The sequence below is a fragment of the Tachypleus tridentatus genome, chromosome 6 (assembly GCF_004210375.1).
Source record: "Tachypleus tridentatus isolate NWPU-2018 chromosome 6, ASM421037v1, whole genome shotgun sequence".
Taxonomy (NCBI): domain Eukaryota; kingdom Metazoa; phylum Arthropoda; class Merostomata; order Xiphosura; family Limulidae; genus Tachypleus; species Tachypleus tridentatus.
This window is the reverse complement of record NC_134830.1, coordinates 160918370-160935419: the sequence shown is the minus strand read 5'-3', so window position 1 is coordinate 160935419 and position 17050 is coordinate 160918370. Positions and strand designations below refer to the sequence as shown.

At 37.5% G+C, this 17050-nt stretch overlaps 1 protein-coding gene across 6 annotated transcripts in view; it reads left to right on the top strand.

Moving 5' to 3' along the window:
- The window catches only part of LOC143254308 (uncharacterized), a 405605-nt gene that overhangs the window by 260903 nt on the left and 127652 nt on the right, over positions 1-17050 (top strand). For all 6 annotated transcript variants that reach the window (XM_076509284.1, XM_076509279.1, XM_076509282.1 and 3 more), the window contains one exon: positions 3178-3347. In XM_076509284.1, the coding sequence (XP_076365399.1) occupies positions 3178-3347 (170 nt within the window). The remainder of the gene's footprint in view (positions 1-3177; positions 3348-17050) is intronic.

Here is a 17050-nt window from a genome sequence, read left to right as displayed (position 1 = left end):
AGGTAATAAAGTACAGGTAGACATAGGGGAGGACTGTTTTGTATGTGTTCGTTTTTTTTTAGAAATTATTCTTTAAATACTTGCATACATTAAAATATGTTATTGACAATTATCATATCTCATTTTGTAGGTCTTATTGTAAATTTTGTGTAATAGCAATATTTTCATTGAGTAGAGTAACAGCAGAATATGAACTAGATTTAAAATTATATTTCAATGAATGCTCTTTCAAATTTAAAGAGTTTGTTTTGTTTTTGAATTTCGTGCAAAGCTACTCGAGGGCTGTCTGTGCTAGCCGCCCTTAATTTATCAGTTTAAGACTAGAGGAAAGGCAGCTAGTCATCACCACCCACCGCCAACTCTTGGGCTGCTCTTTTACCAACAAATAGTGGGATTGACTGTAACATTATAACGTCAACACGGCTGAAAGGTCGAACATGTTTGGTGTGACGGGAATTCGAACCTACGACCCTCAGATTACGAGTCGAACGCCTTAACACACTTGACCATGCCGGGCAATTTGAAAAGAAATCGGTTTTGTATGTTGCGTGTGTTTTTGCACTGATGTTGCACGTATATTTCAATTGTGTAATTTCTCATTTTAAATTCCCATTTTACATCCGGGTTTTTTTGTATCTTGATACTCATTATAATTTTCCTTTATTCATCCAATTCGTGTTTTAACATTTTGTGACATTTTCTATATTTCATCCAGATTGTATTTAGATATTTAGTGAAATTTCTGATTGTTAATATGGATAGGACTATGAAAGATATAAAACTGCCCACATCCGAGTCGATCGTCCCGACCACTTGGCCATTTTGGGCCCTCTGGGCAGTTGCTCAAAATTAGAGGTGTCTGCAGAAAGCCTTAGTAGAGAAATGAAGAGATCAAATGTGAACTTCCACAAGATCAACAAATAGTGGTACAATTACATTTGTAATTGTGTTTTCTAACGGAATATGAGGCCTTAAGTGTTTGTATAACTCTGTCGTTCCATTCTATAGCACAAGGAGTAACAACTCTGAAACTTCATTTCGTAAACAACGTATTTATCAGGGTAGTATTTCATCACCACTAGAATAACTTATCAGTCACGAGATCTCTCACCAACAACCTGATTTGTATTAAAGAATTAACAGGCAAGTATATTAACCTAGCCTTTGAAATCGTTCAAACCTTAGTCACTGACGTGAAGTTTTAAAACGAGGAAATCGGTTAACCGTGTTCTTTGTACGAAAAATAAAAAAAGTGTGAGAGAAACCGGCCATAAGACATTATGTAACACAGTGGAATTTCCCGAATATATATCTCTGTCTATACGCTAAAGTGAACGATTTGATTTTACACAATTGTACGTTTGTTCTCTATGAAGATAAGTAGTTCTTATCACTTCATGACAACAAGTTTCTTCATCACTGTTTTGCTTGTCTTTTTTTTTTTGTTTAGAATTATTATTTAATCTGTGTTAGCAATACTTATCTTTGCTACTATTAACAACGGGTTTACCTTCTGGCAAAACAGAAAATATTTCATAAACCTGAAAGTTAGAGGTCACCTGAAAGGCAGTAATGTACCAGTTTAATATCAAAATACAAAATGTGTAAAATATGTTTCTTCTGATGTGATCAAAGCCTTTTTGTATGTATGCCCCGCAGAGGACACAGCAGATACCCCAACGTGGCCTTGCTCTGAAACAAACGCCCTTACTTACTACAGTGTTGCCCCCTGCTAGTATAGCGGTAAGTCTACGGATTTACAACGCTAAAATCAGGGGTTCGATTCCCCTCGGTGGGCTCAGCAGATAGCTCTATGTGGCATTACTATAAAAAAACAAAACACATACTACAATGTTTCTGAAAAATTTAGGGTTAAATAAGTTTCCTGAAAATGTTCTTAATTTTTATTCCAAAGCAACACAGTCAGCTGTTTGCACTCTGTTCATCGCTAGGAATCGAATCTCGAATTTAAGCTTTGTAAATACAGCTGAAACACTGGAAATTTAGTAACAATTAGTATTTATTTTGCATACTGTGAGAATATAAACAGAACTTAATAATATCTTGGCAAGGCTTAGTGAAAGGAATCTCAACGCCTTGATGTCTAGGTGGCGTTCAAGACATTGACTAACATTTCATTTACAGTAGGTTTACAGGTGTTTCAGTAAAATGGTTTTGTTTGCTAATGCTTAAAACTCAGTTCGTTCATAAATTAATATAAGATAATTATTCATTAAATGTGCACTATGTGTGTGTATAACTATAACATCCACCTCCGTAACACCAAATATGCCCACCCTTTCAGCTTTGGGAGCGTTATATGTGACGGTCAATCTCACTATTCGTTTGTAAAAGAGTAGCTCAAGAGTTGGCGGTGGGTAGTGATGACTAGCTGCATTTCCTCTAGTCTTACACTGCTAAATCAGGGACGGCTAGCGCAGATAGCCCTCGTGTAGCTTTGCGCGAAATAAATAAAACAAACAATACCAGTAACGCAGTCTAGCGTAGGGCTTAGTCTTTATATTTATGTTGTTACTCTGTTGATAAGCTATAATTGGAGCGTTACGTGAGTGCCCAACTGTTGTAACTGTTGTGGGTCAAAGAGTAGAATGAAACGGTAATTAAAACGTCTTTAGTGTGGAACTGATCATTACAAATCGATATTCAAATTATGATGCGTAATAACCAGTGGAAAATTGGAAGGTCTGACCGAGAAGCGCTGAAATCCTTAATAAAATAATCATTGGCCAGTTATTTTAAATTCTCACCCACTATTAGGTTGGTGTTTAGTGTACCTGACTAGATCCAAGGTTTACGTCCAGTTGCCGTACAGTTGCACTCTGCATTTTATTCTGTGGGCGTGTTAAAAGAATAACAGTTAAACCCACTATTTAGTTAGAGTTGTTCAAGATGCGACGGAAGGTGCTTTTGATTAGTTGCCTTCCCTCAAGTCTATTGTGTAATATTACTCGAATTTTCCGAAACAAATAAATACTGTCTACTTACATACGGAGAAGAATACGTAAACCCTCCGTATTTTTAATCCGTTTTCTTTTTCCAACCCCACGTTGAAGTAACGGAACGTTAAGCCTAATCTCCATTATCAACAAACTGAAATGAATTCTCTAAACACGTGTTTATATCTGTTCTAGTGATGTTTGTGTGTTTCTTCTCTAGCACTAGTCCTGAACCCAGGAGAGAGAGTCGTCTAACATCCATTATTGACCAGTTGCTAAGCAACAAGACTAAGGACAAGCACCTAACAGAAGTCTATAACAAAAGAAGTGAAAAACTCAGAGAAAATTTGTATGAAAATCAGCCTCACAGTCCAGCGTCTGATAATAATGGTAATAATCTTCTGATTGTCTTTGAACATTTATTTAAACAGATTAAAAAAAAACCTTCGAAAGATTCGTGTTTGGCAAAAATTTAAAGTATAACTGGTGATAAAAAAACATTGGATTATTATCTGTGTTAAACAACTTATCGTGGGTGATCTTCACTTGGAATAACACAATTATTTTACAAATAATTTATTTCTGAAAATATAAAGGTTATAGAAAATTAATTCAAACTTTGAAAACTAAAGAACCGCGATAGAATTATTTTCGTGTGTGGGTTGTAGCTGAATAATTCCCCAAAGGTGTATAAGAAAAGATATGTTGAGACCCAAATCTGTGAAATGTACTTCAAACAAGCAAGTAATCCACGGTATCTTTTTGTCGGGATTTAGGCTTAAGTTTTATATGTGGAGGATTTATTTATTGTACTCTGTAGTTTGGTAATTACAATATTTTGTTTATATTCTTTAACACTGAAATGATATAGTTATTACTTATTACTATATGTGTAAATATAACACAGTACTGTCTGTTGTATGTTCATGTTACTACCTATTTATATAAATATAGCACAGTACTGTCTGTTATATGTTCATATTACTACTTATCTATATAAATATAACACAGTACTGTCTATTGTATGTTCTTGTTACTGTTACGCAAGTTATGGATGAATCTTTACTAAATTTGGTATGATGGTTCATTTGGTCAGTACGGGAGAACACAGACATTTTTATTTCTGCGATTTTTATGGATGTGTTTGTACAACTATTTTGCGTCTGTTGATGAATCTTCACCAAATTTTTCAATTACATCTAAGTGAACCAACTTTTCATGCCCTAAGATGACCTTTCACCTTTCATTAATCATAAATTTACAAAATGTTAGGCCAGGGGACGGATACTCCAGCCAGTAGTAGAATAATTTTACTTAACAAAGACAATTGTGGCCCTCTCAGCAACACTGCAAACAAACGCATCGTTTGTTTGTTTTTTGTATTAATAAAGGGTCAATAGATACTCTCTTTTTGTCTTGGTTACCAGCTATGACTATAAACAAGCTTAATAAACTTTGTTGTCTTGGTTACTGGGCATGTTCTATGACGAGATAGCGTTCCATGTATTATTGACTCGTTGTAATTAAGCAAGGTTAATCGAATGTCTTGTTTGTTGCATTTCGCACAAAGCTACCAGCCGTTACTAATTTTGAACTGATACAACATAAGAAAAGCAGCTAGTCAACTCACGGTTCGCCGCCAACTCTTGAGCTACTCTTCATTAAAGAAGACCGCGAATGGCCGTCACATTATAATCCAAACCCTCAAGATTGAAAGGTTAAGGGGGGGGGTATGTTTGGTAGCGGGATTCGATCTCAAGGCTCTTAGATTGCGAGTTGTGAGGCCCGCATGTTAAGGATCTCAAGATTAGTAAACATTGTTCTGTTAATTACTGATTTTAAGCTCATAAACAAGGCCCCCCAATACAATACACCGTTATAACACTTATCATAATCTTTATAAATTATTTTTAATGGTATTTCTCTGTTTTCCATGTGATAGTACAGCATTATAACACTAATAATGTTCAAGAAGTCTTTCTTTCGTGGTCTTACTCGGGTTTCCATGTGGTATTACAGCATTATAATACTAATAATAACGTTAAGCAAGTCTTTATTTACTGTTCTTACTCGGGTTTCCAAAAATAAAAATATTAGTATCTCAACCCCACACAAACGAAGTGCTGCAAACGAAGCCTTTCGCTCAATACCAGAACTCATCAGGTCGATTAAAAGTATACGGTAAAGATGCTACGTGGTGAACCACAGAAAGGTCTACTGAAACGAAATGTTTAACGTACGGTAAAGATGCTACGTGGTGAACCACAGAAAGGTCTACTGAAACGATATATTTGATGTACGGTGAAGATGCTACGTGATGAACCACAGAAAGGTCTACTGAAACGACATATTTGATGTACGGTAAAGATGCTACGTGGTGAACCACAGAAGGGTCTACCAAAACGACATATTTAATGTACGGTAAAGATGCTACGTGGTGAACCACAGAAAGGTCTACTGAAACGACATATTTGATGTACGGTAAAGATGCTGCGTGGTGAACCGCAGAAAGGTCTACCGAAACGACATATTTAATGTACGGTAAAGATGCTACGTGGTGAACCACAGAAAGGTCTACTGAAACGATATATTTAATGTACGGTAAAGATGCTACGTGGTGAACCACAGAAAGGTCTACCGAAACGACATATTTAATGTACGGTAAAGATGCTACGTGGTGAACCACAGAAAGGTCTACTGAAACGACATATTTAATGTACGGTAAAGATGCTACGTGGTGAACCACAGAAAGGTCTACTGAAACGACATGTTTAATGTACGGTAAAGATGCTACGTTGTGAATCACAGAAAGGTCTACTGAAACGACATATTTGATGTACGGTAAAGATGCTACGTGGTGAACCACAGAAAGGTCTACTGAAACGACATATTTAATGTACGGTAAAGATGCTACGTTGTGAATCACAGAAAGGTCTACTGAAACGACATATTTGATGTACGGTAAAGATGCTACGTGGTCAACCACAGAAAGGTCTACTGAAACGACATATTTGATGTTCATTCGACAGAAAGAAACTGTTAATGTTATTATCAAAGTAACGAAGCTTCAACTTACTTCGGTTAGTTGTTCCAGTTCACTGATGAACAATGTGCTCTCCAGAAACAGAGGAAACGCCACATTTAGATTAATTTAAGAACATTTTTTTAGGGGATGGGTATTCAGTATTACTTTGTTTATGGGGATAGTTAAGAAATGTTTATTATATTTTATCTACAGATTGTTTTAGTTTTAACTATCTGCCCCCTCCCTTAGTGGCACAGTGGCATGTCTGCGGAATCGTGCCGCTATAAACCGAGTTTCGATACCCGTGATGTGCAGAGCAAAGATAGTCCACCCTGTAGCTTAGTGTTTAATTCTAAACACACAGACACACACTTTGAACTATTACCGCGTTTTTGCAAGGTATTTTTTGCAGTTTTATTTTTCATACAAACAGTAAAATGAGCAGGAAGGGAGATAACGTTTATACCCAAAGACCGTTATACAGCCCATTCCGTCCCCGTCTGGGTATAGTGGCCGCAGCAGATATGGTGGTTTACCAGTCTCCAAAGGAGGGCGTACTTGTCGACAGAAAGAGGGAGAGTGGTTTCCCGGGCTAACTTTTTGTACATTTGTGTGTGTGTTTATTTTAGAACAAAGTCACATTGGGTTATCCGCTGTGTCTACCGCAAGGAGTCGAATCCCGAATTGTACCAGGGAACCCTTTTGCACGAATCACTTTCTATACATTATCATTTGTTTTTATGAAACAATTTAACATTGCTTGAGGCATCATATTAATGTACAAATTTAACGACTTAGGAGGAATTCTGAGAAGATAAATTAGACAATGTCACAGAGGGACAGTGTTAACCCTTATTTTATTTCACATCCATGATTTACGCAGTTTCTGTTGTCTTATCAGAGACTTAATCCTACATGAAACAAGCGAGTATTCTAATTGCTCCCCGTATTCTATATAAGTGTATAACGTATCCGATTTCTCAGGTTTTTATTCGCAAACTTTGTTACACCATATAAAAAAAAAAGACACGTATTTTGGCGATCAAAGCTCATAATATTTGCTATATATTACGATAATGAAATTCATGTTATGTTCTATGTATTTTGACAGTTAGAGCCCATGTTTTTTCTGTGCGTTTAGACGATCGAGTTTCGTGTTTTCTTCAATTTAATTTAACTGTGGAATTTCATGTTATGTTCTGTATCGCGTATTTAACGAAGGGCAAGGATTTCCTTCCTTGTTCAGCACAAAATCACTTGTCTCTCTATCTTTTCTTTTTAAATATGTAAAGCAATATAGGGCACATTTTGATTTCGAACTCTGTACTGAGATGTTTAAAGATTAATGCTTGTTGTTTGTTTGTTTTTTTGAATTTCGCTCAAAGCTACTCGAGAGCTATCTGCGCTAGCCATCCCTAATTTAGCAGTGTAAGACTAGAGGGAAGGCAGCTAGTCATCACCACCCACGCCAACTCTTGGGCTACTCTTTTACCAACGAATAGTGGGATTGACCGTCACATGATAACGCCCCCATGGCTGAATGAGTGAGCTAGTTTGGTGTGACGGGGATTCGAACCTGCGACCCTCAGTTTACGAGTCGAGTCGAGTGCCTTAACCCACCTAGCCATGCCGGAGCTAAAGATTAATGCCCAAGCCTAATCCTGTTTAGTAAAACATGTTTATTAACAGTCATGTTCGTGATCTTCAATCGAAACAAACCAGAACAGATTACGATCTTAATCGTTGAACAGCGGGATTGAAACCTGTCGCCGAAAATTTCCTCTCTTTCCCCCTCGCCCTATTTCGTTTTAGCTGTGGAGACGTTATAATGTGGCCATCAAAACCACTAATTCGTTTGTAAAATAATAGCTCGAAAAGTTGGCGGTGGGTGGAATTGACCAGCTGCCTGCCATCTCGCAATAATTCAACAAACAAACAGCTTTTCATTTTACAGTAAAGAAAGAACAGTCAACGCTTAATATTCTCAAAACCAGTTCTTTTCACCTATAGTAAAATTTTGTTTTTTTTAATTAATAAAATATACTGCCATCTGCTGTGGTTAGGGTCGTAGACATCAATACTTTTGACACCAATTCATCAGTACGATGGGCCTGTGTGGTCGTGCACGTGGCGTGTGAGTGCAGGCAGCTTATCGACGACAGGATTGGTTTGTTGTTGTTGTTTATTTGGTTTGGAGCGATACTTTATAGATAACGTTAATTGTAAATCAGCTTATGTTGCTCTTTCTGCTACCAGCAACATGAATCCCTTTGCTTCACTATAAATGCAAAATTTTTCGCAACCCATTTTCGAAGACTAGTATTCTTTAATTATCTTTTTTTAAAGTTTCAATTACCCTTAATGACCGTTTCGCAACAGATTGTATTGAGAATAAAACTAAAATCTAGTTCTAGATTGATGAGGGTACACGTGAAACTAACGTACTTGTGGCCTGACTTTCATCTGGGATTTGCACAATAAAATAGATTATTTCTGTGATGTGAAGGAACGTTACGTTTTTTTATTTACAATGTCTTTGTTAAATTAAGCCAGAATCGGTAACTCGACAGACTAACAGTCTCGAGACCAACTCCTCACTTTTTAATGTGTCTGAGTAAAAATACATCAAAATTGGGAAAATTAATATCACGAAAAAGCAGGAGAATGCCTAAAATTTGATCCAGAACTACAAAACTTCCAGTTTTATAAAGTGAACTTTGACCTCGGCCTTAATCGCTCGGTCAAATAAACCTTGATCCTCCACTTTTAATTTGCTTCCTACACCTCCAATTAACATTACTTGGCTCTATCCCAAACCCTCATTCCCGGAGTCCTTCAAGTAAGTGAACTAAATAGGATGAATGATCCTTCTCGTGCACTGTTCACCCGAGTCACCTCGCAATTGGACTAAACGAACACCAAACGTTCTCGTGCACTGTTAAATTAAGAAGGATAGACCTAAGGCGATGGGACCTAAACAGCCCTTTACAATTCGGTTTCTTACATAGTACGACAAAACTGGGAATATGCAACTGAAATAAGTTTTCACTAATAGTTTTATTTTGACCTTTGACCCCGTAGTAATATACCTGTAAAAATTAGCTTTCTAAAGAGTATCAAACAGTTTATCATACTTGGATTGAGAGAACTGTTGTTGTTGTGTGTTTTTTGGTTGTTGTTTTTTAGCAAAGTCACACTGAATTATCCACTGTGCCCACCGCGGGGCATCAAATCAGGATTTTAACGTTTTAAGTCTTTAAGACATACCGTTTCCACACTTGGAACTAACTCATGTTGTGTTCTGTCTGCAAGTGATAAATAGGTTCAGAATTTTGTCATGTGTTGGTAATGTTTTTATCGTAGAATTGATAGATTATACACTTTCATTCGTAGTTTCTTATTATTGCATTGGTAGATACTAAATTAATAGTCACTGAGCCATTTAAGGTCGTGTCTGCCAGCCTTGACGACTTGGTTATCATTTGGTATTGTTATTTACATTAAGTTATCACCATTAGTACACAAATACACACGTTAATATTAAACCTATTAACTTGTATTCTAGACAACGCATTGTCCAAAAGTTAGCTGGTCAATGAACCTCTGCAAAGATAGTACGACACGCATGTAGAGGTTATTTTTTTAATGTTATACGTACCTGTTCACGGTGTCGTTTTACCAGGCAGCTGATAATTTGGATACGCACATGTGACAAGCGAATTAACTCATTTTTGTCTGTAATTGGAAGAGAGAGATTGGTTTGTTTTTCATTTCCCGCAAAGCTATTCGAGAGATATCTGTGCGAGCCGTCCCTAATCTAACAGTGATAGACTATAGGGAAAATATAGCTAGTCAACACCACCCACCCTGCCAACCCTTGGGTCTACTCTTTTACCAACAAATAGGGGGATTGACCATCACATTATTACGTCCTCACGATTGACAGAGTGATCAGGGATTCTAACCAGTTTAGTTCCATAACAACCAGACCAGGAAGTGGGGAAGAAGGGAAACTGGAGCTCGAAAAGGCACTCATCTCAGTGTACAATTTAATAGTAACAAATCAGGATAAGGTGTGGAGCGAAACTTTTATTGACTTTTCTTTAAGCCGCTAGGGGAATAAATTTGTTTGAGCCAGAAAGAAATTTGGGTATACATCTCCTTAGCTCGAGCCCTGGAATAAGGTAATGCGTATTAAATTAATAATTCGAACCGTTATGGCCATTAGCCTAATAATGAAGTTATACAATGCACTTGTGTTTTTTTCTTTTAAAAGTCAGTTTAGAATATCTATTTATTAATTAATTTTTATTTTTAAGTAATGCACTACATACCCCACTTTTGTATTAAACATCTTCTATTGAAAACGTATTGAAATGTTTTGTGAAAACATTTTAATCAGAAGAATCCTTTAAGTGTTTATTTTAAAGTTACGTCGCGGTTTTTTTTTTTACGACCTTTATCACGATGGTTATTTATTTCGCGTCTTATTTCTTATCTCTTCTCTTGCAGTCTCCGTTGTTTTTGGGTTTTGGTTTTGTTTTGTTTTTCTACCTCAGGAGAACTGGTAAAGCTACACTTTGTGGAAGATTTACGACCAATAAAAACGTCTGAACTCTTATGTACTGCTCGTTTAAATCTGCAGAGAGAGAGAAAAAAAATTGTGCGTGAATAGAAAGGAACAGCAAAATAAGTTTTAGGTTCTTTTCTTTTTCTGGGTTTTATAAATCAATACCTACTATAAGAAGTTTAGACATCTGTACTGACAATTATATAGTCGTTTTTGAAAGGCACCACTAGTTCCACGAGCCTCGAAATCACGTGCCCACTAAAGCGATCGACAGTAAAATAACCGTGAGTGTTTGACGCTCGGGGCGACTTCAGTTTTTGAGCGCTTTCTCCCTAGAAACGGTGGTGTATTTCATGAAGGAATGCCACCAACCTGCCAAACAAAAAACAAAGCTCTGGAAGTCGGTTCGGAGCCCGCGGTTCCTCTTATTGTAACTTCACGTCTCATCTGTTTGCTTGCATGAAAGTTCGACCTTTTAACGCCGATTTGGTAATGGGGCGGTGACCCAACAAATTACCTGTTGATGACTCTGAGGGTGAGAACGCAGTTGTTGTTGTTGCCCTTGCCAACTGGATTTCACCGAGAAAGCAGGTGTTGAAACACCACAGAATAAAAATGACCTATGTATCTTCTTATCGTTTTTTTATTTTTATTTTTTTGAAACTGTAAACAAAATTGACGGACCGATTCGTCATCTCTTGCCGTCCTTGAGCCGGCCCGGCATGGCCAGGTGGGTTAAGGAGTTCGACTCGTAATTTGAGAGTCCCGTCGCACCAAACATGCTCGCCCTTTCAGCCGTGGGTGCGTTATAATGTAACACTCAATCCCACTATTCGTTGGTAAAAGAGTAGCCTCAGAGCTGGCGGTGGGTGGTGACGACTAGTTGCCTTCCCTCTAGTCTTACACTGCTAAATTAATAACGGCTAGCGCAGATAGCTCTCGTGTAGCTTTGCGCGAAATTCAGAACAAATAAGATAAACTATTTTTCTTTCGAGTGTAATAATGAAGTACTTAAAGTAACCCCACCTTTGTAAGTAACGAATAAACGACAAAAAAAAACCGGAAAATTTGATGGAATTCATTAATTAAAACCTATTGTGAATAAACGTGTTTGTACGTTGCTATATTTGTATTTAACTCTTCTGAAACTCGCTCGCCGCCCATTTTTTTTGAAAAACCTAATCTACTATAAGCTTTCTTGTACTACAGAAATGAAAGAGAATACATTTAGCCACATTTGCTCGAAATTATTTCCTAAGCAGCTATAGAATAAACAATTTTTCAATTTTTCATTTTTGCTTTCCAGATTCCGATATTTGTTACTTCACGATCGTATCCTCTACTAATTGTAGACCTTGAAGAGGGTCGTTTCTGTCTGAATGATTTTGTTTTACGTTTCTGTATAAATGCTTTCATGTGAATGCCTTACTGTGTCGCTTTTGTATGAATACCTTTATGTGTAAATTCTGTACATTCGAATGCCTCACTGTTTCGTAGGTGTGTGACCGCTTTTCTGTTTTAGTCAGTTTATTTGGAACTTAAAAGCAACATGGATCTTTGCAATTCTGTTTTTACTGTTTTGTCACGCAGAATTGTATGGGTTTCTTTTCGTTGCCTGCCCTTACAACGATGTTGTAAGTATCGTTCACATCTGGCCTGTACAAGGATGTTGTACGTATCGTTCAGATCTGGCCTGTACAAGGATGTTGTACGTATCGTTCACATCTGGTCTGTGCAAAGATGTTGTACGTATCGTTCAGATCTGGCCTTTACAACGAGGTTGTGCGTATCATTCACATCTGGCCTGTACAAGGATGTTGTACGTATCGTTCACATCTGGTCTGTGCAAAGATGTTGTACGTATCGTTCAGATCTGGCCTTTACAACGATGTTGTGCGTATCTTTCACATCTGGCCTCTACGCGGATGTTGTACGTATCGTTCAGATCTGGCCTCTACGCGGATGTTTTACGCATTATTCAGATCTGGCCTGTACAAGGATGTTGTACATGTTATTTTCTAAGCTCCTGTTTCGATAACTGTCTTGAAGACTGAAGGGCCAATTTTTATCTGTCGTCACAATTGGAACTGAAAAGGAAGTCAAATAATGTTACCAAATGTTTCATTTGTTATCAACACTGAAAACTGTTGTTGTTTAGGCACATTTCTACTTATATAAAAAAAAACAGGTTTTGTTTTCCACATATGTAACTCATCTTTTAAATCTAAACGTTTTATTTTCCATGTGAATACCGATGCAACTGTGGCCAAATTCAACCAATTCTGATAGCTCTACCGCCTGTACAACACCTATTTGACTTCTCCCATCCTACATCATAATTGCATGAGTTCACATACATAAATTATAAAACTTTCTAAATATTTGTTTTTAAGTTAAGCTTCTGTCGTGATGTAGTTAATTTGCTTAATTAAGCTACACACGAAGTGAGTCACAACAGTTCCTGAATAAGGCAATGGGTATTTTGTAACTATGCAGTACGGTTACCTTACTTAATGGCTGCTATTACATGTATTTGGATCAAGGTAGCATTGAATTTGGAGCAGTTTTATATGCAGAGTCCATGAACCAATGGTTCATTAGGGCATGAATATCTAAGCAACGTAAAACTGGTAAACTACTTGTATTTTTTTTTTTTTTTATGCGTAACGAACAATTTTTGTCGATATTCGTACCTGTATGGGCCCTGGACAAAAACGTGATAAGCCAACATTTGGAGAGTTTTTGTTGTTGTTGTTGCGTATTCTCAATCGACGAGAAACGGTCTCGCAGGTTATCAGACAAGCGGGTAACAAAGACGATAGTCATCGCCAGGTGGTGTAACCCCCTGCAACCGCCAGAGGGTGTCCTGTGTTAAAGGTATTCATTTGATGTCAGAAGACGAAGGTCGTACTGATATGTCCAAGAAAAAAGAAACATTAGGAAGAAAATCCAACGTATTCTCAACCCCAGCTCTATCTTCCTATATAGCCCTCTATATTTTCCTCGTTCCTCATGTTCGTCATTTCTTTTCCTAAGAGAACCGGTTCTGACAAGGAATTCTTAATTTGAACTTTTCTGGGGGCTGTCGGTGATAGCGCTTGTCGAGCTGAATTTGAACTTGTGTTTGCCTTGATGACTTTGGTGTGTCGTGAGAAGTTTGCAGATGACACGTGCAGCACGCGCTACTCCCTTTTTTTTTTTTGCCACTCCCAGTGCCCAGGGTTTGAGACTACATCAACGGATTCGTTTTCCGTGACCTCTTGGAGGCCGCGTTAAGAACACGGGCCAGAGATCCTGAACAAAACAAAGAAAGGATCGCCGACGTTCGGTAGTTGATGCCCGCTATGAACAACTCGGCTCTGCTTCTGGAAATAACGTATAATGTCAAGGCTACAGACCCCGCCCTGGCTGGTCGGCGTGTGTGTGTGTGTTGCATTACTGACGTCCAGTCACGAGCGGAAGAGCAAGCTGCCGGAATTTCGAACCCCGGTTTTTTAAATGCTTTCTTAGTATACGTATGATTACATAAATCAAATAGTTTTTGTGATACAGTTTATCTACCTGTGACTATTACATCGTGACCGTGTCATGCCTCTTCAAGTAAAAAATAAAAGTCAACAGTTTCTAAATTATGTTTACTTTTAACCCTCAAAACTACACTAACGCCCTCTTTGACAAGCCAAGACAATATTGAATAAGTGTAAATATATTTAGTTTGCCTGTGGTTTTATTGGGTATTTTTGTACGATTTATTAACTTTTTTTTTATTTACTCTACATGTTTTCCTATCACGAGTATAATTATTTTCAGAGCTAGGCATTCATATTGCTTAATTAATAGCATATTTGTTTTTGAGCTAAGCCATATTTAGCTATTTGTTGTATCCACAGCGGGAGAATCGAATCCAGGATTTTAGCGGTGTCCCATGATTCGAACGAAGTAATGGTGACTGCCAACTTTTACAGACGCTAATGTGTCTTTGTTTCCTTCTTTCTGAAATTAGGAGATTATATTGAAACGGCTTTTGGTAGGGTTACAACAGTTATTTAATGCTGTACATTATCGTGTCTCACTGTTCGAGACCAAACGGTGCAACCAAAGGTAATGCGGCTACTAAAGTCTGTCGTCGAGAGATTTGTAATCTTTCAGTAAATGGAACTGTTTCACGTGCAGACTTCAATAACATAGTTTCCGGGTGTGATGTCACGGTTATTAAAACTTTTGGTACTTAACGCTTAATTCTGTAAACTACGCTAAGTTGATAGCATTATTTAATTTGTTTGTTTGTTGTTAAGCACAAAGCTACACAATGGGCTATCTGTGCTGTGCCCACCACAAGTAATAAAACCCGGATTTTAAGGTGTGACCTCCCAGACTTTCTACTGAGCCACTGGAAAAGTGGTTTTGAAATAAAATGTCTTCTGAATGTTCACAGCCTTACAACTTTCAAATGGGTATGGGTTCGAATCCCTGTTCTACCAAACATGCTCGCCCTTGCAGCCGAGCTGGCATTATTATGTTTTAGTCAATCCCGCTATTTGTTGGTGAAAGAGCAGCCTAAGAGTTGGCGGTGCATGATTATCACTATCTAGATGCCTTCCCTCTCTGTCTGTCACTGCTAAATTAGGGACAGCTAACACAAATAGCCCTCGTGTAGCTTTACGCAAAATTCGAAACAAACCAATTAAAAAGAGGTTTTTGCGTGGTACCTGGGACAGGCGTGGCCTGATGGTTAGCGTGCTGAACTGTGATTAAAGGAGTCTCGTTGTTACAAAACTCTTCCTCCTGCACTTTGGAGCTTTGGATGCGTTATAAGAGTGACAATCAAATTTTTCTGTTACGTCAGAATGCCCTGAAAGTTGACAGCGAATGTTGTTAACTAGCTGTTTTATCTTTTGTCTGTCACTTTGAAGTCAGGCTAACGAATTTTATCCTCCATACCTTTGCGTGCGCGAATATTTAAAAAAACAACAACAACAGATGCTTGGCACATGTGTATATGTGTGCGTTTCCACATTTATGCGTTCTACAGAAACTTACTACATAACTTCACTTTTCTATGTAACATTACTGTCCAAATGTTCAGTTAATTAGCTGATCCTGTTTTGAAATAATATCATGTTGTTTTTTTTCCAATTTCTCCATCAAAGGACTCGTCGGTATGGGAGCTGCCACACTAAATTATATATATATTTTCTTTCCCTTTCCGCTTGATTAAATCACCTGAGTTTGGCGCCATTTCTTTAATAGCAATGACAGAGTCTACTTTGTTTCCCGAAGTCTGTCCCGCTAGTAGGTCAACGACCTTCGTCAGGAATCTAGCTTAATAGCTTTCAAAATTATAACCTTCAACACACACCTTGACATTCACCACGATCATTTTTTTAGATCATTTTGAAATAAAATTCAATGATAAGATTAGGGTTAAAACTCTTTTCGGGACTTTTTTTAGCTATTTTGTTGTGTGTGTGTGTGTGTGTTTTTATGCATACAAGTAGACTTTTTTTCTCTTTCAAATATAAGTCCACTTCACCCAGCCAAGTACATCTACTCTGGTGTTGTTGTTTTTTTAGAATTTTCACCCGTGGGTGAGAGCCACTGTTAAATGTGTTTGATAAATTCTGGGTTCCTTCCTCTCCAACGCTATAGATCCTAATCTTCTTCTCTAAAACCAACTTATTTTCTGTAACTTGGTAACTGGGTTCAATTTACTGGCAGCCAGTAAAGTTTCGATCTTTCATCTTGCTTCGTTTTTCGGGAAATGTCTATTTTTTAAGAGTCACACTTGCCACCAACTGTGCCAACACAAAGGTTAAGTCAACGTAGGTCAACTGGTCTGCAACACGTTTCTCTAATCTAATTGCCTTATAATTGTTTTATTTCTAACGTTAGCTTGTCACTGGTGTAAAGTCAATCAAGTGATTTCTTTTTAACAAACCGAATTTTTGATTATCTGATAAGGATTTTCAGTGGGATTTTACTGGGCGATTAACAGTGTAGGATTAACAGTGCAGATTCTATGCATATAGGACCAGATATTGTATTTTTTTTTCACATTTTATTACCTGGAACAGGGGAAACAGGGAGGAGTAAAGAGGACCAGTCATGCGTACTAGTGTGGCATGTGCTCAAGTGCGTAGATAAAACTGTCACTCGGGTATGACTTTTTTTTTCTCTCTCTCTCTTTTTTTTTTTTTGTAACTGATCCAGGTCGAACGTAGTTACATTGGCAACTATGTGAGTTGAACGACCGATTTGTGTTTTCTGTACAACTTGAGAGTTGAGTGCATTTAGAAAACGCCGCCATTTCATTCTCTTAAAACTTTGACGTGAAGCTTTTATTTAACTTGGAAATTTAAATATATTTAGCAATTAATTTTTCAAAATTGTAATTCAAAAACTCGCCAACAGAGTATAAAATTACTCAGTTTGTGTAAGTAAGGGATTCTTGTAGAAAGTGTTACTAAAAATTTTAAAACAAAGAATCAATTTTTGTGA